The 23,255-nt window shown below is 40.4% G+C and overlaps 1 protein-coding gene across 1 annotated transcript in view; it reads right to left on the bottom strand.

The window, feature by feature from the left end:
- The window catches only part of cachd1 (cache domain containing 1), a 102,988-nt gene that overhangs the window by 30,189 nt on the left and 49,544 nt on the right, over positions 1-23,255 (bottom strand). The window contains exons 4-9 of the mRNA XM_034709455.1: positions 13,398-13,504; positions 6,297-6,423; positions 4,297-4,441; positions 3,907-4,123; positions 3,648-3,797; positions 286-567 (exon numbers count right to left, since the gene is read on the bottom strand). Of these exons, the coding sequence (XP_034565346.1) occupies positions 286-567; positions 3,648-3,797; positions 3,907-4,123; positions 4,297-4,441; positions 6,297-6,423; positions 13,398-13,504 (1,028 nt within the window). The remainder of the gene's footprint in view (positions 1-285; positions 568-3,647; positions 3,798-3,906; positions 4,124-4,296; positions 4,442-6,296; positions 6,424-13,397; positions 13,505-23,255) is intronic.

The following is a 23,255-nucleotide window of genomic DNA, read 5'->3' as shown; positions in this document are numbered from 1 at the left end:
GTGTTTGCAGGGCATACAGGACAAACTTGGAGCATTTCTACAGCACTGACAGGCAACTCAATAAAATTTCAGGGTCCTTATTGTAAAAAAAAAAAAGGGTCCTTGTTGGGGCAGGAGTACTTTCTGAAAGTACAGGAACTTTAAGGGCAGGACTTGTAGTGTGAAACTTTTCTCATTGATCAAGTATCAAGTCAGGGCATAGATTTCAACAGAACCTGAATCTTGGGTCAAATTATCCAATTCAATGTAAGTCAGGACTTTCTGTTCTGCTGTGTACAAACTCACCGTCTCCCATGGGGTCCGAGTAGGGCAGGCTGAAGCGGGCCAGGTCGATCATTCGGTTGGGAAGGTTGATGTAGAATCGGCCCACTGTTGTCTCCAGGTTGCTCAGCTGGTTCAGCACCATCATGCTGCCTTTCACCACCGGCATCATTGAAGCTCCTGACCCTGACGAAGATGCCGCCAAGGAGCGGTCTCGGTCAAACGTTCGGTCTACGCCGTATTTCACAGAGTTCTGCTCGGCGAGATCTCTCAGGAAGGCCAGCTCCTTCAGGCCTGTTACTCCCTCTGTGGCAGGAGAGGGTTGGGAAGAGAAAGGGAGAATTGATTTAGGTCAAGGAGGGAGAGTAGATGATGTAATTAATCAAGCAGGCATATTAAAAACAAGTTGATCACATGACTTCAGGCCTGATGAGCAGGGTAGTTGCACAAATAACAAGAAAGGATTGGTTGCAAGGTGACAAAAAGAATAAGCAGCTGGTCACTAAAAAGCTCATCACACATATTCACAGTTCAGAAAAACAGCTTTCTCTTTCCATTTAAACACAATAAAAATAACTTTCAAGAAGCTTCCACGACCAAACGGACCAGATTCATCAAAAGACTCTGAAATGATAGAATTTAATCCCATGAAGTTCACATGGTTGAGCTGTAAGAGGCTTGCATTTAACATGGTCATAAATCATAGCAGACAATGTCACAAGGATCCTTGACTAATGTGGAATCAGCAGCAGAGATAATTCATTTATTCATGCAGGCCCTGACTTGTGATCCTGTGTCAAGATCTCTACAAGCTCTATCCATAAAAATCCTCATGCATCTGCTGAACCCAACTGTCATCTGTGAAGCTCAGAGATCATGTCATGGATAAACCCCTCCTCTCTAGAAAGAAAATATGCAGCTGAGAGGTTAATGCAGAGCCCAGACTCTATCTTTCCATGCCTCATAAGGTCATTTAGAGGAGGATGGATAGCCATGGCTGGACCCTACAGCTGTCACCTGGAACATTTGGCATCCCATGACGCATTGGGAAGGATAGAGTGCAAAATGTCTGCCAGTATCCAATCACTGACTGGATTAGAGCAGGATCTCTTTTAATGCCAAGGCTCTGCTCTGCTGATCTTCGTGCTGGGCAACTGACACAAGGACCGTCATGAGTGGAAATGTCAAACCAACAAAGAAGAAATTTCACTAACAGCACAGGTTTCTGCTCATGTTTGATATTTTATACACTGACAGGTGCTCTTGTTCCCCTCGTTTACCAGAGGACAATACAGCAACAGTCTAAACTACAGAGAGAATAAAAGGACAAAGAAGTGCTGCAAGGGAAATATTTTTTAAATGCATATTATGACTTTTCCTTTCATGTGCAACATCAATTTCAATTTAATATGCAATATAACTTAAGGTCAAAATCATTCTCATTTTCATGTACAAAATGTCTTTTTTATATCTTGTGTAGTATCACTTTTCATACAATATGAAATGTTTTATTTTTACTTTTTATGTCATGTGCAAGCATAACTTTCATATCTCATGTGAAATAACTTTTACCTTTCAATATAGGTTTTCACATGTATTATTACATTTTATGTCATCTACAATATTACTTCTCATATCATATGCAGTACTGCTTATCATATCCTGTGCATTGTCATGTTTCATATTGTGCAATACTTCTATATATTATATTATCTTTCTATGCCAGGCTAAGTTATGTCCATTCTCATGTCTTATAATCCTTTTCAATATCAGGGGCCATACCACTTAGACTACTTTGTTAATGTTAAATTACATTTATATGACTTATATACTTTACTTATAAATTACTTATATACACTATTAAATAACTTAGATATTCTTATTTATATATCACCTTTTATTTATTGTCTGAGGTTTTAAAAACCCTTCTACATTACTGTCAATGCTACTATCAATGTAACGCCATTGGTTACTTTTTTTTCTTTACTTTTTTTTTTTTTACTTCTGATGCTCTTCTATGTAACACACTGTTTCCTTGCATTAACCCTCATGAACTTTATATTGCACCAAACGTTTTTAACACTTATTTGAAGGTAATTTTTTGTATTATTCTTATATTATAATTAGGGTTTAATAAAGCTCAAGCTAGTCTTCAAAACTTAACAAGGTACCTTTGAGTAACAATGTTTTAAGATAATTTGAGAGATTATAGATGTCTGAAATGCTTCGTTAACTTTCAGTGTAATTGTGTATTTTTAGAATCGGAAATGCCAAACAGTTTCTTCTTCCACCTTCGAAACTGTGATAATTTCCCATTTCCCACTTTAAAGTTTGGCAAAAGACAGCGATATTATTATCTTAAATATATGACAATATGTGAATCCACAGATTGTGAAAACACTGCGTTGTGTTCATTGATAATTGTGATGGAAAGTTTATCTTTACGGTGTTTTGAAAAAAGAAAAGGTATAGCCAAAATAAACTGAGTATGTACAGTAGGTACTGACAGACAGCTAGAGTAGAAAACTGTCTCCAAGGGACAGAGAAGCAGTTATTCAGGCTACTATACTCAGTTTTTGATAGAAAGGCGGGCATCTCATCAAGATACACTCACACAGACACCCACACCACACACACACACACACACAAATAAACAACTGTGCATTATACTGCCAAGAGACTGCTGATCTCCTTGAACAATCCGCACTTCACATTTGGCAGGGGATGCAGGGAATAGGACACACACACAAACACACACATTTCACAGTGGGCCCTTTCAGCTGTGTGCACCAGCGTCAGCAACAAAACAAATGTTTTTTTGGATATGCAATGCTAATAAACTCAGAGGATGATAGATTTCTGCATCCTTTTCATCATGGAGCTCTTTAAACAGCCAAGGTCCTCTACCAGTCACACACACAGTGAGCAGCACGCCCTTTGAAGTCTCACTCTCTCCTCTCTTAGATGTACCTCATTTCCATTCTCAGATGCAAAAGCGATTTGTATTAATGGTGGACTAATGCATGCACAGCAGTGGTGTGTTGGTGTGTGTGTTGCTGCGGGAGGGAGGAATTAAAGGAGGCAGATGGATGGACAAGGACAATAAAAGAGGAAAAGGAAGGAAACGCAGCACACCAACACACGCACACGCACACACACACACACACACACACACACACACACACACACACACACAAAGCCTTTGAGGTTTCTGAGCACCTCTCTAACCTTCAGTCTTCTCTTGAACGCATTATGACAAAGAACACAGAAAAATATACCTTACACAAAGAAGCAGCTACAAGCAGAGACTAAAAGTGCTCAATATATGAGATGTAAAGTGAGTTAGGTGATTCTGAAGAGAGAAGATGTTAATGCGGATGACAAACCGTTCATGAGAGCATAGGTGAGGATCATGACAGAGTTGTTGAGGTGTCGGTTCTCCTCTCTGACCACGCTGAGCGTCGCTCTCTTTTCTTGCTCCGACGAATCCCGGGACGTGATGCCAGACGACAGGTAGATGATCACCATGTCTGTGGCTGAAAAGAACACACCATCTGTCATCACACTCATTCGAATGAATCCATACACACAACGACTCAACACTCAAGGCTAGTATGTCTGCATATCTGCATATTGCTTCCTCACTTGTGCTCTGCTTCCAGAGGCTGCTGGTGTTACGAAGCAGCTGGAAGGCCTTCTGAAAGCCTGCTGCGTGCTGTGTGGCTCCATCAGAGGCCTTGATGTTGGAGATGAAGGTGCTCATCTTCCTCTTGGTCTCACTGGTGGCTGGAGAGAGCAGACTCTTGTAGCACTGATCCAGAGAACAGGACCGAACAGTCTCTGCTACTGACAAAATGGAGATCTGGATCGGGAAGAGAACATTTAAAAAAAGGAAAACATGTTAGCCGAAAAAACAAGTGTACAAAATAATCGAGCCTATTTGATGCTCTGCAAACTACTACACACAAGCTCTAACAACACATTCTCTTTAATAAAGCCAGCTGAGAGAGATCAGGTCTGTTTCAACCAACTGACCTTGTCATGCTCGTCTATGGAGTTGAGGATGACCAGTGCAGAGTCCCTGGCGATCTGGAGCTGGGTATCAGTTACAGACGCTCCGTGGTCTACCATCACCACGATGTGTTTAGACTGTGGACGCACTGCAGACACATACACAGGCCTGCAGGGACAGAATACACACAAACATGCATGTTGAGATCAGACACTTGGCTGCACAGAATAATACTTTGAATCTGCGTTTTTACAGTGAGACTGGATGTTAAAACAAACAGAAGGAAAATTCTGATTAAATTGCAGCAAATATGGAGACACATGGTTTAGATTTGGGATTAAAGCTTCCTGATAGTCTTCAAATGTCTCCTTTTTTTGTCTTTTACTCTGTCCTCATCTCTTTTCTTCCTTGGCTAATCCAGTCTGCACTCGGTTACAGTTTACATATTAGGGATGTGTGCGCCCAGTTGACTTCACAATTAAACGTCGTAACCGTCACAAGTCAACACCAGAATTACTAGTCGGTTGGACAAGCTATTAATACTTTTATTATAGTAAGCCTGAAATGGGGACATGTGATATGTCTTATCTGTACCAGAGCCGCCTACCACTGCCTGGAGCTGTAGCTACAGTTGACGACGATGAATACTTCTGGTTGTAAACAAACACATTTGACCGAATGTGTCTCGTAGCGGTGTGGTTTGGCATGTATTGTTGTAGAAAATGGAGATTACGTTTTATATTCAGCAAACCTCGCTTTGAAACATCTGTACATTAGATATCTATTTTCCTGTTAAAAGGTGAATTATTTTTGCTGAAAGTTGCATCAGCAGAGTTATTCATCTGTAAACCATATGTGCTGTCCCCCTTGTAGATATATGTAAAAAACTTAAGCTTCAAAGTTAATGTTATTTTGATTTTCAGTTACTGATTACATATTTTTGGATTATTAGAAAATATTTCAGCAGATCTTTTATACCTCACACTGTCATAGTTGAATAAATAAACTTTAAAAAGTAATCAAATCAAAAACAATACACTAAATTGAATGCTAAAATGAAAAATACAGTTGTGCTCGTAAGTTTACATACCCTGGCAGAATTAATGGTTTCTTGTCTTTATGATATAAAAATAGTAAACACAGTTGTTTGATAAAAATTGTGCGTCACCCAACCACTATCCATGAGTGAAAAAAAGTTTTTTTTCTTATCATTCATATTCTCTGAAAAATGGCCAAAAAAATCACAAATTCTGCCAGGGTATGTAAACTTATGAGCACAACTATAAATGCAGACATTTGGTATAATGGTGAGTCTAAACTATTATTTTGAGGTGTATTTTATAAAACATGGTGTATGTGTACGATATCCTGAACTTGCTGGGACATAAGGAGGTATAATCAGGGAATGTATTGGGGGTCAGTGCCTGCGTGTGGTCTGCTGGACAGCACAGGGCGGGGAAGGGGAGTGATGTACTCACAAAGCTTCCTTCACACTTGAAGCAAGCCAAGAAATGTCATTTACGTCATGGCTGTTCGCCAGCTCACTGAATTAAAACAGCAAGAACAGAAAATCCACAAGACATGATTAAAAGAAGTGAGAGAAAAAATAAAAATGTGCCAGGGGGCAAGAGAGAGAGGGGAACAAAAGAAGTAAAGAGAGAAAGACATGTCTTTCAGCCACGGCCACAAAATAACCCACAACACTGGAGGTGTGAAATTCCAACAGGCTTTAGTGGTACAGAGCCACATTCCTGCCAAGGGCATGTGTGGTCAGGGTGTGTGTGTGAGGGCGGCATGCCATCTACGTGCCCTCTGGGCCACCCCACAGCCACTGACAAAGAGGAGGGGGGAGGAGGAGGGGGGGGAAGAGGGTCAGAACAGGAGAGTGGTTTAACTGCAGCCAGCTTGTTATGGTGCTTAGAAGATTTCGAGTGATTCTGTTGACAAACTGGGTGTTCTGCAGAAACTGAGTGGACAACAAAAGAAGAGCACATGTTGAATAAAAGGAAAGGCCGGTTTATACCTGCTGCGGTGCTCGTAACTTCCTTTGCACTGGAATTTGTGGGCAGGAAAGACCGTAAAGATGCCCTCCTCTGAGCTGAAGTACTGCCACTTTATCCCTGGATTGGACTTCAGGTTGTCTGCCAGCACTGTGGAAGGAAAAGACAGAGATGATTTGTTATTCATGTAAAGAATGAAGGAAATACTGAGAGGAAGGTAAAGCAGAAACTATAATGAGAGAGCTGAAGGGTGGAAAGAAAGTGAAAACAGAAGAGGGGTAATGCAAAGCAGAGGAAATGAGGTTAAAAAAGAAGAATTTAGAGTTTATTTTAGCTTCTATTAAACCTTTACGAGGCACAGGGAGTCAAACTTTTCTTTAGAAGAATGTGTATACAAAAATAACTCCTCTAAATCACTTGTTCTCAAACGGTGTGGAAGTGTCTGAGTCGGCCCTTTGACTGGCTTTTCTGATTGGACTGGGACTGGACTCCTGATCCAAAAGCAAGATACTGGTTTCACTGAGCCCAGGAAGAGGGGCCAACTTTGAACACAGCCATTAAGAATAAGTTGATGAAACAGTTCAACCACTCAAACTGCACATTTCTTTATTTGGACACCTTATTTCAATCAGCATGTGATAACTTTGACAGCATGATAAGCTGAAACAACATCCTGAAGTACAACCTCTGCAGAGACACTGAGCCCAAGTATTTGCTCAACACAGACAGATTTTTCTTGAACTAGCTCACAGAATCAACAGTATCTTCACAGAGATCCCATCACAAAGCCAGCAACTTCCTTTACACTCACTGCAACACAAAACCGCCTTTTCACAAAGAGATGTGGGGGAGGAGGGAGTTAAAGGGACACAAATAGAAACTTTGAGCCTTTTAAGAGGCAAAAACAGACACAGAGGGAAGAAGCAGAGCAGAGACATAAAACAGCCTTTATTAGACTAAGACCAAACAATAAGGCTGCTGTTCAGTCCATACTTTTCTTATAGATCTGAAGACTAACTTTGCCAAACCCTACCACTCTAAATCCTCAAGTAATACACCAGGTTTAGAAAGTTTAGCTTGATTTAGAGAGTAACTGCCTGTGTAATGTAGAGTCATTTGGTTCTGCAGGTCATTAGCAGCTGCATGAATTCAGCAACTTCTCCGCCATTTGGCTGACTGCTTGTTATTTCTTGGTTAGAGGTTTCCGTAGACAGGGGTAGGATTTCAAATGTCTTGTTAATTAAGTAGATGGTCATTGCCAGACATATTAACAGCCACTCTTGTATGTCAGCCGGGTCTATAAAGTCCCAGATTGCGGTTCTCGGTTTGTGATTAGTTGAATTGATCCCCTGCTCGAGAGAACATGTTTTGACCTTCTGGTGATATTACGAGCCTCAGTCTTTTGTTTCCAATTAGAGGGGTGGAAGAACCTGAACATTACTAATTTTAAAAGGAAGCTAACATTATAAAATAATGAAATAAAGATATGGTACATAACAACTGTGAAATCATCCAACTGACACATGAAAAGCACGGATTGCACGGAGGGCTACATCTCTATAAACATGGCAGGCTTCTGCGCACCACCGTCACCCATCATATGTTATCCTCACCCAGTCACTCCATCCATCTTTGAGGCTCATATAAACAGGAAACACTCTGTTTTGTTGACAGTGGAAGAGGAGCTTGTTAAACATCTGTCAGGCTACAGTGCTCCACTCTGCCAACAGTGTTTAGATCTTCTCAGAGACAGATGGACAACCAAGAAACAAGACCCAAATGACACTAGTTATGCTGTATAGTCTTATAATCTTATTTTATCCACTTTGCTCCGAAAACTTTTGCATACGTATACAATGAAGCACACATGTAAGGACAGATGTAAGTAACAACGCTGGGAAAGAAAAATCTCAAGAAAAATAATTAACTCAAAGCTAGAAGAAAAAAAAGCATTAGAGTTCTTACTGACTCCAAAGTATCTGTGGTTTCAATTATTCTACTAAAGACAGCATGAACAAACGACAGTTAATATAGAGGCAGATTCACAATTCTAATCTAGCCTCATTAACAATGATGAGATAATCACTTTAATGAACATTCATTCTAATCACATTACAAACACTGATATCAGAATGCAACGCTCATATAATTACAAAGGTAACTTGCTGATATTTAGCATTCAGTATTAACTTATGTTAATTAGCAAACAAATCACAACAGTTTAGACTAATGTTTATAGTTTTGCAGATATTAGTCATTACACTAAGTATTTAGTAGACTGAAACTTTTACCCATTAAATGGATAACATGGAAAGACATGGGGAACAGATTCGTAATGGCAGTCAAAGCCTTAACCTCATGCTGTTATCAAAAGTACAGGTCACAATACCCAACAGGACATTCAACATATGGCTGTACAAATCTCTTCAGTAGATAGTATGTGAGTATATTTCATGTGATACGAGAAAGCTTTGACAGTCCAGAGATCAATACATTTAATAGGAAAACCATAACACTCCACAGATTGTCATGCTAAACAGATGACACTCAGTTATACTTATCAATGAAGCCAAATGAAACCAATCAGCTTTGTAAACTAGAATAATCACAAAAGGACATAAAAAAAAATCTTTCAAAGGTTTTTGGCTACTCAACTAAGAGAAAAGTCAAATTATTGTGCTTGGTCCCAAACACCCTAGAGACACATTTTCTCATGGTGTAACTGCCTTTCAGGAGTTCATAGCTCCAGCACGGTTAGAAATCTGGGATTTCTATTGACCAGGACATGGTAAACGGTTAATGTTAAATGGACTTGTACTTCCATAGTGCCTTTCTAGTCTTTCTGACCACTCAAAGCACTTTTACACTACTTGTCAGATTCACCCATTCACACCCATTCACTCACGGATGGCAGAGGCTCCTATATAGTGAGGGACCATCAGTATTAGCTAATCTCATATGGCACATTCACCTGGGAGCAATTAAGGGTTCAGTGTCTTGCTCAAGGACACTTCAGCATGTGACTGCCAGAGCTGGGATCAAACCGCCAACCTTCCGTTTGAAAGACGACCGACTCTACCCACTGAGCCACAGCCGCCCCTCCTGCCATGCCTTCAACCCCATGTAAAAGAAAAAATCAAGGACAGCCTTTTGTACTTTCACAGCTTTGCAAAAATAAAGCACATCCTGTCTCAAAATGATGAAGAAAAACTACTTAATCAATTTGTTACTTCTAGGTTGGATTGTGTAGGTTGGATGTTGCAAACCCCTATTATCAGGCTGCCCTAATAACTCTCTAAAGGCTCTTCAACTGGGCAATACCACCCAAAATCTGGAGAAGAATTTAAACACCTTCTTCTGATCACAGCTTTGGTTTAGTTTGTACACAGAATTGTTTCTAAAACTTTTGTTCACTTTCATTTTGTTCACACATGGCTCAACAACTTGGGGTGAACGCAAGTCAGTGTGACAGGTACAATTCTTAGACATACAGAAAGAATATTGAAGGAATATTAGAGGAAACAAATGGATAAAATTGCATATTTAAGAAGTCTGCATGGAGTTAAACTTGATGTAGGAGTTGGAGGAAATTGATCATTTTTGTCCAGCACACTGCAAAAGTCACCTCCCATCTACCTGTTCTCCTTTATCTTCCACATCTACAAACTCTCTCCTGCCTTCTCTTCCTCCCAAAAAGTAAAGATGGAAGGTGAGAAGATGGAAGTACACAACCCAGTCTTTTACAATTACGCCATTTCAATCAGCTCTCACCCCTCCCATCTTCCTCTTCATTCATCATTCTCTCCCTCTCAATTATCCCTCTCCCGCTTCACTCCTCCTTCCTCTCTGTAGCTGCTTGTTTAGACTGGGCTGAGACAAATGGGGGAGAATGAATACGCTGGGAACGTGGGGGTCAAGGAGGGCTGAGTGTGAGGGGAGGGGAGAGGAGAGGGGAGTTGGAGGGGTAACTTGAACTCGCTGTGACTGGCTTGTTAGGAAAATAAAACCCAACCGATGATGACGTGTTATGAATGGCAGTCATTATGAATGGCTTGCAGAAAGAGGAGGCCGGGATGTGTGGACAGAATAAAACGGGGGCTGGGGTGAGGGGATTTGACAGCAATGGGACAGTAGAAGAAGAACAAATGATGGTGGTTTCCTGTGAGAAGGGAAGGAAGAAGGGGGGCAACTGAAACGTCCAGGTTGTAATGAGGAGTAAAAGGTGAGTATGTTAAGGTAGAAGTTCTAAACTGTTATCGAAACACCTGATAGATTATAAAAGATACCAACATCCAGGATCTTGAAGGTTATTTTTTGGAGTGATTCAGTTTGCTCCATTTTCAATAAATGTTCTTGGGTTTAAAATTGCAACACAAAAGAGTTTTTCTTTCAATGTACTGTCTTTGTAAGCCAGCAATGTAGTTGAACTTGCTTGTGTAACTTTTAATCCCATTACTTAAGTTTGAGTCAACAGTTGTGTGTTCTACTAACCCAGTTTTAGTAATCCATTTAGTGTAGATAAGGGTTGCCTGTGAGTCAAAAGGTTGGGTTAAGGTATTGGACTAGAAAAAGGTATTGAAAACTATTAGTCATGTGAGTTAGGGGTGTGTGGTTGGAACACTGATTAGCAAAGGGGGTAAGCCATGGATGTACTGTGAAGACTTGGATACAGCACTCACCCTTTTCCCCTGTGACTGTTTGCAGTACTGCAGCCCCAAAAGCATTTTCTCTAATCAATCAACCAATACATGTTTTTTTATTTGTTCAATGCCAATTCATCACAAATCCATAAACAAATGGTGGATTAAGATAACACAGGAGGACATAGAATATTATCTGACCTTGATGTTGGGTCTTTGTAAAACTTAGGGGTCAACAGATATCAGTTTCTCAGGGCCAATCCTGATACTGATTATTAGTAGTTTATGAGACGATGAGAGGATGTAGCGGTATGGATTTCCAATAAGAATGAAAATCGTTCTGTCATAACTTAAAATGTGGACCTGTCATTAAATAAAAGGCTATTCCATTACTAGTTATTAAAGATGAATACTTATAACAGCAATAAAGGTGAAATTTTAACCCTGAAAACTAAACAACATTTAAAGCTTGTGTTGTACAAGTCTTATAAGTGCTCAGAATTTTTACTTTGAATAAAAATGGTAGTAGTAGTAGTAGTAGTAGTAGTAGTAGTAGTAGTAGTAGTAGTAGTAGTAGTAGTAGTTGTTGTGATTGGCCGGACTTTTATTGGCCATTGCAAAATTAATTTGGGGTGCTAATCAGTCGACCCTCTGTAAAAGTATAACAAAGGGTTCGCTCTTTTGGTGTAGTGTCTTCAGATAGCATTGGTCATGAATCAGTTCAATATAAATAAAGACTAATTCAAATATTAAATCAAGACATCTTGATAGTACACCTTTTTGATTTGTTTATAGATGGTCCACCATGAGCAGAAGACCGGTTAGAATTTAGAAAAGTAACAGCGGTCTGTTAAAATCCTTTTAACAGACAGACACCTAGCATGTTGAACATCCATGAGCCTGTGCTGAGCTTAGGAAGAGAGAAGAGGAGGATGCAGAAAGGGAGAGATGGATAAAAAAAAAAAACTGAGCACCAACAACAAAAAGACCAGATAATACAGACTTGTTGCGTCATTGGCATAGATGACTATTATAAAAGAGGTTTATGTAACGCTATTAACAGGACGGCAAACTGTTTAATGACTCTCTGAAGAAAATGTTTGACCTATGAAGGTTTTATGTTTATGACGTCATCATATTGTAAAGTCTATGGGCTGCAATGTGCAAATCAAGCAAGTCGCCTTCCCTGTAAGGAGTGGTTTTCAGGTCTTCATTAAAAAATAATGCCAACAGAGTTGGAGGGACAAACAGTATTCCTTATGTGTTTTAATATGTTACACAAGTTTAATTCTGGGTGTAGGAATGAAACACTCAGGGATGATTTTAAGGCTGTTTTGGGGGAAAAGGTAACATTCTGCAGAAAAATCTTGGGCATTTGAAAACTTCTGCAATCTTACTCATGAAGCCTGTAGCCACAGTTTACTACATTAGTTCAATTATTGCAACCACTAAATCACAACATTCCTAAAGGCAGCCAACTGTGATTCATCGAAGTGTGTTGGACAAAAAGTTTAAAGTTACGAGTTCAGGGTAAGTAGTTCAGTATCCTGGAAAAGGGTCTTTATGTGTCATTAAGACATGAAGTTCAGCATGATATTGTCTTCTCTGGAAGCTGGAGCTGCACACAAAGTGATGGCAGGAGAAAAGAAAAGCAACAGGGGACAGATGGAACGTTTACAGCTGCCTGGTTTAAGTCAATTTGATCCATTTTCTTCCTAATCGAACACAGACTGACATTTGTGGTGCAGTAAGATGTGGTGTTTACAAAGTCTGCTGTGTGCTTATGCAACCTGGAGCCTCAATAAATGTATAGTGGATGTGTAAGAACGTTATCAAACCGATTTAATATCATTTACTTTGAGAAATTGACGATGAGGGACTGGATATATGCATCAAAACCTGAAAACGCCATATTACATATTTCTGGACTTACACATTTACCACTTGAGGTAAAGTGAGGACAGAAGCAAAGAATGGATAAAGCCCAGACAAAGAATAGGATAATAAAGAAATGAAACCCCGGAATACAATTGCAGGCAGAGTTCAAAGTCAAACAGAGTGTTTGATGTCAGGCTGTAAAAATCATTTTCTAATCAAAGGGAGGGAAAAACTGAGGAGAGGCCGAAAGACGAGGGAAAAAAGGAAGAGTGAGAGAGACTGCACAGCCATCGCTTTGACACGCACAGTTAATTATTTCTATCTCAGATCAATGTCCTCTGCTTTTAACATTTCAGATGATAAGAAGAACAGAAAGAGCCATACAACTTCTTAATTAAAACTGGTTGCCATAGCAATAGCTGTTAAATTATGCAGCATTTGGTTGGTGATCTTAAGTAAAAATTCCAAATTCAAATGCTTTAAGCTTCTCTCTTAGGTATTCAATCTTTCAAACTACTTCAATTAATTTACTACCAAACTCTTATCCCTTTATCTGATTCCTGTTCTGTGGGCAAGTGTGTGTTTGCGATTTTGTGTCTGACATACCTGAGTTAAGGTCCCGTCCGGGGTTGAAAGCTCGGCTGTTGACGGTAGGGGAGAGTCTGTCACAGCAGATGGTCTTGGAGACATTGGTATTGAAGTTTCCATCAAACCTAAACACAGACAAACACAGCACATTTTAAGAATTTATAGAGTGTGCCCGGCTCATTTGTTGGTGGAGCAGTTTAGACTTTTCTCTCAGCACTCAGATTTATTGCTCCACAGCTTTATTTCCAATAAAATGAAACCCAATGGTTTAGGAAATTCTTCTGACTTCATGGTATTAGTCATGTTTACATTAAAGAAGCTTTGACTAAGAGACACAAAATATATGTGAAACAATACATTTAATCTAATTGCATGAAACATCTGTTTTACCACACAGAATCTGCTGCTTTCATTTATGCCTGATTGTGTTACTGGCCATATCATCTGTTGCCCAGACTTCACTTTGGGCTTCATTTAATTGCTGGTGAATCATATTTTCCATGGAAAGCTGCTGAAATCTGCCGCCCTCTCTGACAAAGGTAATGCCCTCTTCCCAGAATACAGCTTAATGAGACTGTACCAGCTAAATCTGCCACAGCGAAGTAACTTTGATTCTCATCCATCCATTCATCAGTTCATTTACCCATCCATTCATCAATCAGTCTATTTCCCAATCCATCAACCAATCCATGTACCTGTCCATGCATCCATTAACGCATGTACCTGTCCATCCATCCATCCATCCATCATCCATCAATGCATGCCATGCATCCATCCATCCATTAATGCATGTACCCATCCATTAATTCCTGTACCCATCCATCAACCCATCCATCCATCCATCAATGCATGTTCCCATCCATCCATCCATCCATCCATCATCCATCATCCATCAATGCATGCCATGCATCCATCCATCCATTAATGCATGTACCCATCCATTAATTCCTGTACCCATCCATCCACCCATCCATCCATCCATCCATCAATGCATGTTCCCATCCATCCATCCATCCATCCATCCATCCATCCATCCATCCATCCATCCATCCATCCATCCATCCATCCATCCATCCATCCATCCAATCAATCCATCAATCGATTTACCTATCCATCCAGCCATCCATTTATTCACCTATCCATCCATCCATTAATTTACCCAACCATCACTCCATCAATTTACCCATCTATCTATCTATCCATCTATCCATCCATCCATCCATCCATCCATCCGCAAGCCTTTTAGGTAATTTATCCATCCTATCTAAATATCTGTTGGTTAATGTCCCTTACCATCCATCGATGCCTTTTTTATTCATGCATCCATCAGGTAATTTAACAACCTATACATCCATCCATACCTTTGTTCATTTACCTATCCCTTTTTCCCATTAATCAGTCCATCTATCTGTCCATCCATTTCCTTCTGCTTATGAGGAGTTTGGTCACTGCTGGCCAAGCAACTTCGTCCTCTTCCATTGCAACAATTTTTGTGGGATTACAAATAACAAGACACTCCTGGAACCAGATGAAGAACCTAATCCAGTATCATCTACAAGTTGGATTTGTCTGGAAAACCTCCAACGGAAGGTGCCCCAGAGGCATCCTGACCAGATGCTTAACCACCAGAACTGGCTCCAACGAATGCCAAAAAGCAGCAACTCTGCCCGGTACTCTTTCCAGATGACTGGGCTCCTCACTCTGTTTCTAATGCTGAGCCCAGGAGAAAGTCCTACAATCTGATCATCCACTAATGAACAAGACCCTGAGAAGTTCACCTTTTGCCTGAGGGAACTATCAACCTGTGGGAATCAAAGATGGCCCCCAATATGCAGATGTTACCAAATGTCCTCTAAAATCTGAGTTTGATGTTGATTATAGCTTTTCCATTTTAGATGTTAGAACCTCTGGAAAATGTGAGTGCACACCGAATGGAATATTAACATTCTCTCTGATTGATCCCTGGCTAGTTACAATGCAAATGTTGAGCAACATAACAAGGCTGTACATAAAAGATGAGGGAAATAGCCGGGGGAATTTTTTGTCTTAATTTGTATAATAAAATTCTACCAGATGAGGACACAAATGGAAAACCTTGACACACGATACTTGATAAAAGCAATTCTTTATATTACCCCTTATTTTGGTCAAGGGTTCATATCTTTGAGTGCTAATGCAATTAAAGCAATGGAATATTTCGAAAAACTCCATGGTATCCATTTATGGCCTCTTCCCGTCTACGTTCTACCCAACTGAATGGTGCAAAGTGGATTCAGTGAAAAGGTAAGAGCACTGTGGAAGGCAAGTAGATGTCTCATATTCTTCCAAATATATGCAAGAACGTACTGAATAGGGTTGAGAGGCACTCCCACTGCCCAAATCTGGACTATGGTCATTGAAGAGGTGAAAGCAGGAACTGAAGACTTCTAAAATAATTGCTGTTCACAGTTAAATTAAGATGATACCAGCCTCTAAAGTAATACCATATGGGGCTGATCCAGGGCTGCTCTTCTTTGTTGCAATAAGATGCTAAAGCAACAAACCTCCTTTTACATGAATCTGTTTACAGCCGCATATTACTAACATGTTAGATTAAGCACTGTGGATGTGATAGCAGTCACATGTATGAGCCCCTTTAACACAAATGTGGATGTCCACCTTTGCTAATCCAGACTTAAAACTGACTTTTCCCTGACAGTCCCAAAATAAAAAGTCTGTGTGAAGACCAGTTGAGCCGATGATGCTGTTCATGTGGAGCAGAGTCTACATGCATTTTTTTTTTATATCAACCTAAAGACAGTTACCATTACTGAATACAGAGCTTACAAGTCCTCCTCCTGCACTGAATCTGGACCTGAACGTCTTAAAACTGTCTGGAACCGTCTCTGAGTGTATTTGTGAAAGGGGTTTTACAAGAACTTGATAAGTGATGGAGCCTTAAAACATTTTATTTAAGGCATAATTCCCAACAGATGTGCTCATTTGTCCTGTAACTACTCCTGTGAAAGAGCGGTGATGGAGGAGGGCAATAGTAGAAGTATTAGTAGTGCAATGTTGTCCTTGAGCATACCCAAAGCCTAATGTGTTAAAGAGGTGGCAAAAAACGAGACACGTGTTGCAATGAGCACTTCTGTGAGGCATAGCTTTACTACAAATATCTTCACACATATCACTTTTCAGTTACTTGTTTTACTATTAACCAACATCACGAGCAGTGTTGTTGTAAGATGTCTTCCGTGGTTTCCAGAGTCTGTATCTGTAAAGTTAAGAGCTGACAAAAATGGCAGGTATGCAGGGGAGCAACCTATTTCTGCAGTGCACCAAGCCTGTCTGCTTTGATCCTTCCATCCCGCAAACTAGACCCCCTCCCTCTCCTCTACTGGCTTAGCAACATACAGTCACACATGTGAACACATCAACACACACATGCTACACACTCTTTGGCTTCCTCTGCATGCGGACCTGGCACCAGCCTGGTTTGATTGACAGGTGCTGTGATGTGCAGGCTGCGTTTGAACTTCACTCATTTAGAGTCCCATAAGGCCGAAGTCATTACTATTCTCCCTCAGCCCGCTCTGCATGGAAGGGGTGGGCAGAAATGTGTGCCAGATAAAAAATACATTTGCAGCCGCTTTGAATTTCACATCAAAAACACGAGGACGAGGGAGACGGAGAGAGGGGCTCGATTCTGATCAGACGTCTTAATGAGGGCTAAAAATGTGTTTTTTATTTTGCAGAAAAGCTGGACTCACCAGAGTCCAGCAGGAACAGCAACACACACTTGGGATGAGTCACAGAATATGAAAAATAATTGTGTGAATCCAAACTCATACCCATGAGCTAAATGTTGCTTTAAATAATTTCTCCTCTGAATATGCATATAAATAATGTATTGTAGGAATGGGGGTTAATTTCCATTCCTCCCAAAAGGGATCTTTTGCTGTGCAGTGATTAGAAACGATTCTGAAAACAATTCAAGAGATACAAAACACCAATAATGAGCTTGTGAGTGTCCTTGAAAATGAGTTAATAAACTATGTTTTGTTTTGTTGTTCCAAATTTTTATTGAAACCTTGATGTTTTCTTTGCTTCTGACCCAGAACGAAGGAAAAAAATAATGTAAAACATGCATTCATTCAAAGGAACCATGAGAGAGAACAAACAAACATTCAACCAGTTTTTGGATTGCAAGTCTTCAGTAAGACAGTGGAGTTAATATGAAAAGGCTTATGTGTTATGCCATGGAGTGAAACTTCCTAATAAGGCAGCACCTGCCATGTTCAGCAGTTACAAGCCAGCCACTGTTTATGAAAACCCATTCTATTAATCTGGCTACGCTTCAGGAACCATGTATATCCACAGCAGATGCAATCATTTCACATTCAAACAGCCCAGTGAGTACAATTACCTTGAAGAGACTCGCTGTTGTGCAATCTTAGACGTCAAGTGTAATACCCTTTCTAATGTTTTTTCAGTCTCTCAGTGAAAAGCAGCTCTACAGCAGGATACAAGCTAGTTAAAGAATGGAGTGGGCTCACAGGAAGCTTTATCCAAACAGATCTGATTGTGATGGCTGAATAGAGAGTGGATGTTGGTTATACAAAGCTTTTTAAAGGAACGGCTTGGAGCAAATTCTTTTTTGCATTCCCAATGTCTGTAAATGAGATTGGACAAATGTTGTTAAAACCTTTAAAACTCCTGAAATCTGAAATGAATGCTGCCATCAACAAGGACTTCAAAGCAACTAAATGAGAATTGAGCAGAACCAAAACATACCACTGTACACTATCAAAGCATTATTGTCTATATCCATAATATCCATAAACTGTAAAAAACATGAACATAGCCACAGTGATGCCACCCATTGGTTTCTGAAGAGGCATTATGGAGCCCAATGATGGCGGTCGCCATATTGGAAATGCTGACTCAGCCTATTAATTTGATCAAAGGCTAAGAGGTACAGCTGATGCAAGCCTTTGGCGTCCTAGCATATGGCTACAATGCAACCGCCTGTCAGTCAACACAACCCCATCCCTAATTATGCAAATATGTTAATAACTCTTAATTGTAAAGCTGGGGTTGGTAGTCAGATTTAGATACACTTTTTGTTATACTGATTAAAATGATCTTTATGTCCCGATGGCAATAAATACATAATGTGTTCTTAAAAAAGAGCAAAAAAAAAGCCTCTATCTACAGCCGGAGTAAACCTGAGAAAACACCAACCAATCCCTGCCATCAGGATCCAATTTATGAAACCAATTAAATCCCGTCCTGCCATTCTGCCCGCCTCCTGTGCGTACATTTCATGTTTGTTTGTGTTTTTAACTTTCACTATGATAATGTTTTGGTGTTTTCTTACCACTGAGTGAGAAATGAGTTGACGTAGTGCAAAACACAAACATTATGCTGAGGACCGGTTTTGAATCAGTCACAATCATATGGTTGCGAATCAGCGGCGCTCGTGCATGTGCAAATTCATGCTAGTTTTCCATGACTACCAACCCTAGCTTTAATATAATCAAAATAGAAAAAGGAATGAGGCCATAAACATGTTTATCTCTACTTTAAAATGGGACCTAATGGAGATTCCTCAGCTTTTGCAGCCTGCCTCAAGTGGATACTCAAGGAACTGCAGTTCATTACACTTCTGCAATGGTTTTATTCTGTTATTTTACTGCTTGGGTACATCATGCCTGCCACAAATTTCTGTACTCTCACACATTTAGGCCCTCAAACCACTGTGCTGTCTAAAGCTATATACTAGACAGGGTAGGCCTGTAGTGATGTTATTATTTAACATAGATTACAGACTGGGTAATGGGGCTCTGCTTTAAGCCCAAAGCTTCATGAATTTACTGTGTGTAAAACAAATCTGAGTCTTATTCACTCCATTGGGACGTAAAATACAAAAATTGTTCTGGTGCTCTGAACTTCTGGATGTTCTGAAAATTAACTCATTTTAAAATCTCTTGGATTATTCTGCCACAAGCCAAACCCAAGGACCTAAACAACAGATTGGGTCGATTATTAAATTATAGGATTATTGGAGACTACAAGTTCCAGGTCTACTGAACTAACGCTTCATTCACTTCTGTAACGTTGTGAAATGATTATTTTTATCATTCAGAAAAATACACTGTAAGGTTAAGGGATTTGCAAGAAATCAATCAACATGAATATTTCATAATATTGAGCGGATTGGAATCTTTGTTTATGATTGGATAGTAAGTTTGATCAGGTATGCAAGTGCAGACCTTAAGACCTCCTCACTGCTGAATTCGCCCTTCAATATTTCAAGTAAGAAGAGAGGAAGGAAGAAGTAAAAAGAAGGATTAGGAGGAGGCTGAAGGGGATTGGAGTGTCTCAAGAAGGCAGAGCAGAGACTAGAAGGAGGAGTGAATAAATGGAAGAGGGGAATAAGGAGTAGAAAAGTTCACCAGAGACCAACAAAGAAAAAAAAGAGGGAGGAATTGAAATCATTCGAGGACGCTCCAGAGTTCAGAAAGCAGCCAAAGATTTACACCTGCTCAGGTCATTTAAACAAACCCCCTCCCCACTCCTCTGATATTGTGCCATCTCTCTCTCATGTGCAAATAGAGGTATCATCATCGTGCTGAACTAGCAACCAAGATCATCTTGACCTGTGGCTCTAACTCTCAGTAGCTGCTCACTGGTGATATGTATACTCTTGATGCGGACTGTAAATCTGCCCATAGCTCAGATAGTGAGAATGCTTCTTCAGAAACAGGAGCTCTGTATTAACACTATGCTGACTTTAATCTCTGTTTAATTATTACTGAAGCTATTTGACATTTGGAACATCGTCGCTCAGATGATGTTACGGCATGCTGGTTATCAAGTGGTCACTGGTGGACTTAGGGATTTGTGGTCTGTTCAGCACCAAGACTTATGACTAAAACACTGTTGGCTTGGTCACAGCATGGGGAAGCTGCATGTAGGTTTGCCAACTCACAAGTGTAAATCTTTAAGTGAAGAAGCCTACAGTAAAGACATAATATACAACTATCAGAAATCTGTTCTTGTACCAGATGTTAAAGCTCCTTTGACATGATGGATATCTCAAAAATAAAGATAAGATGTTTGGCTATAAAAGATACAAATCATTTTATCTGAACTAGACAAAAATATGATTCAAACTATTGTCTCCCATCTTCACAATAAATGAAAACCCTTCCCAAACTTGTAAGTTGCAAATATTTTGCTCAAAGTTTTTGAAAGTCCTGACGACGGGTCACTTTTACAAAGAAAACGCAAAAGGAAACAAAGTATGCCTTCGAACTGCTCCAGACTCGTCGACAACATGAGTAAACGGAGTCAATCTTGCTAGTTAACACCAGAGTTACTATAGTCTGTTAAACAAGTTATTCATATTATATTGTCCTTATGCCCGGCTTATGCTGTGTCTGAGCTGTAGCGCAGCCGCCCCCCACTAGCCGGGCCTCTAGCTGTGGTTGATGATGACAACATTCCGGTTGTAAACAGGCACAGGTGAAAGATGGCATCTCGTATTGTGGAGTGTTTGGCATATTTTGATCTAAAGAATGGAGATGAAGTTTTAGACTGTGTCTGGTTAACTTGACTGCAGCAATGTGTAACCAGAGCAGGCGATTGAGCATTAACCTACAGGGAAGACTGAAGCCTTGTGATGCTAGCTCTGCCACACTCTGCAAACCTGTGGACATCGTTGACCTGCAGACTCTGATCCCCTGTCTATAAATTGTGCAAAATTTGGACTATTTTCTGAGTTAAGTCTTACCTTTAGATTAGTCAGCTCGTCCAAACTTTAATTTCCTTTCAATTCTTGGAACATCCTTACCCCTAACAGCTGGATCAACAGCCATAAAACCCAGAGGACTTCTGTAACAGGACATCTTTTATCTTCCCTCTACTTTTCTCTTCTTCCATTTTGCCGATACTCGATTTATCTAACCCAACTAAGACCTCTTCAGGATCACGAATAATACCCTTTTCTTTGCACAGTCTATTTACAGCTCATCTCCTCTCAAACTACTGAGGAAAAGCATCTGTTAAGTACCATCTGGGCAGCTACCAAGCACACTTCTCACTTCTGCAGTGCTGTGGGACAGTTGGAAATGAGCACTTGGAGATTTCACGTTAAAATATTAACACACAGACACACATGCAAACACACACTAATGCTACAAGTGACATACATTTGCTATTTTCAGGTCCAGCCTGCCGCTGAGACCCAGCAGTGATTAAAGCATACCAGCAGGCGCTAAGCACTGCCCTCGGTGGCCTCCCTGAGAAATGATAGCCTGCTAGCTTGATGGCTAACAGACATGGACACCCTGTGAACCACCTGATCCTTCTCTAAACTGGCTGACCTGTCTGAGACCCCCCCAAGCAGCTGATGCTGGAGACTACTGAAGGGCACTCTGAGGTGCACCAAAGAGAACAGAGTCTTGTCCCGAGTCTGGCATGGATCCTCTTTAAACAACGACATGTAATTTTGTCCGTCTATTCCTTTCCCTTCTTTTGAATGCAATAACTTAATCTTCATTTCATGACTCTAATAAGAAAGGTGATGTTGAAGTGTCTAAATGAAAACATTTGGAATACCATGCAACCAAATTCACTCCCTTGATGTCCACCAGAAAGATTGGCGTTGTGTTCTTTTTTATCTATTTATTTTTGGGGAATCCACATTTATCTAAAAGACTAATTTCCAACATTTCTTCTTGACTTGATTTTAAATTAGCCAATAAATCATCTTTACACACACAGCATGGTTGTAACCTTAACCTAAAGCAGGATTCCCACTCTTTACCAGAGATCATTTTCCAGGACATTTCCAGGACATTTTTATAGATAATCAAGCTGGTATGACCGTCTAAATTTAGTTCCTAATTTAGTTCCTAAACAGTCTAATATGTTCCTCTCAGTGGAAGTCTACATTGAAAGACATGTAGTCTATGGCAGTGCTCAGCCCCAGCTCTGCTCACAGCAGAACTTTGTTTTGATTGGTCAGCATGGCGGCCATGCGGCCAATCACATGTGAGGATATAGGATACAGGTGATGGAGGGGAGGCTGTGTATCGTGGCTACATCTGTTCCTTCAGAGAGAGTCTTCTTGAAGACCGGGCAAATACTCACTGAGATGAGAAGTCGGATCAGCCCATCCAAACGGAGGCATCTGATTTTTCTCAATGCCAACCTGAGGACATTAATAATGTTTGCTTTAGTTTGGTTCTGGTTCTGTTTGCTCCAGTTTGGTTCTGGTTCTGTTTGCTTGAGATTGGTTCTGGTTCTGTTTGCTCCAGTTTGGTTCTGGTTCTGGTTCTGTTTGCTTCAGTTTGGTTCTGGTTCTGTTTGCTTAAATTTGGTTCTGGTTCTGTTTGCTTGAGTTTAGTCCTGGTTCTGGTTCTGTTTGCTTGAGTTCGGCTCTGGTTCGGTTCTGGTACGGTTCGGTTCTGGTACGGTTCGGTTCTGCTTCGGTTCTGGTTCAGTTCTGGGCGGTTGTGGTCCGGGTCTAGTTTGGTTCTGGGTTTGTTTGGGTTTGGTTCGGTTCTGTTTGCTTGGTTCCGGTTCTGGTTCTGTTCTGGTACGGTTCGGTTCTGGTTTGGTTTGGTTCGGTTTGGTTCGGTTTGGTTCGGTTCTGGTTCGGTTCTGGTTCGGTTTGCTTAAGTTCGGTTCCGGTTCTCTTTGCTTGGTTCCGGTTCTGGTACGGTTCTGGTACAGTTCGGTTTTGGTTCGGCTTTGGTTTGGTTCTGGTATGGTTCTGGTTCGGTTCTGGTTGTTTGGTTCAGGTTCTGGATCTGGTACAGTTCGGTTTTGGTTCGGTTTTGGTTCGGTTCTGGTATGGTTCTGGTTCGTTTCTGGTTCGTTTCT

Source organism: Notolabrus celidotus, chromosome 2 (genome assembly GCF_009762535.1).
Source record: "Notolabrus celidotus isolate fNotCel1 chromosome 2, fNotCel1.pri, whole genome shotgun sequence".
In the NCBI taxonomy this organism is placed as follows: domain Eukaryota; kingdom Metazoa; phylum Chordata; class Actinopteri; order Labriformes; family Labridae; genus Notolabrus; species Notolabrus celidotus.
This window is presented reverse-complemented; position numbering and strand designations above follow the sequence as displayed.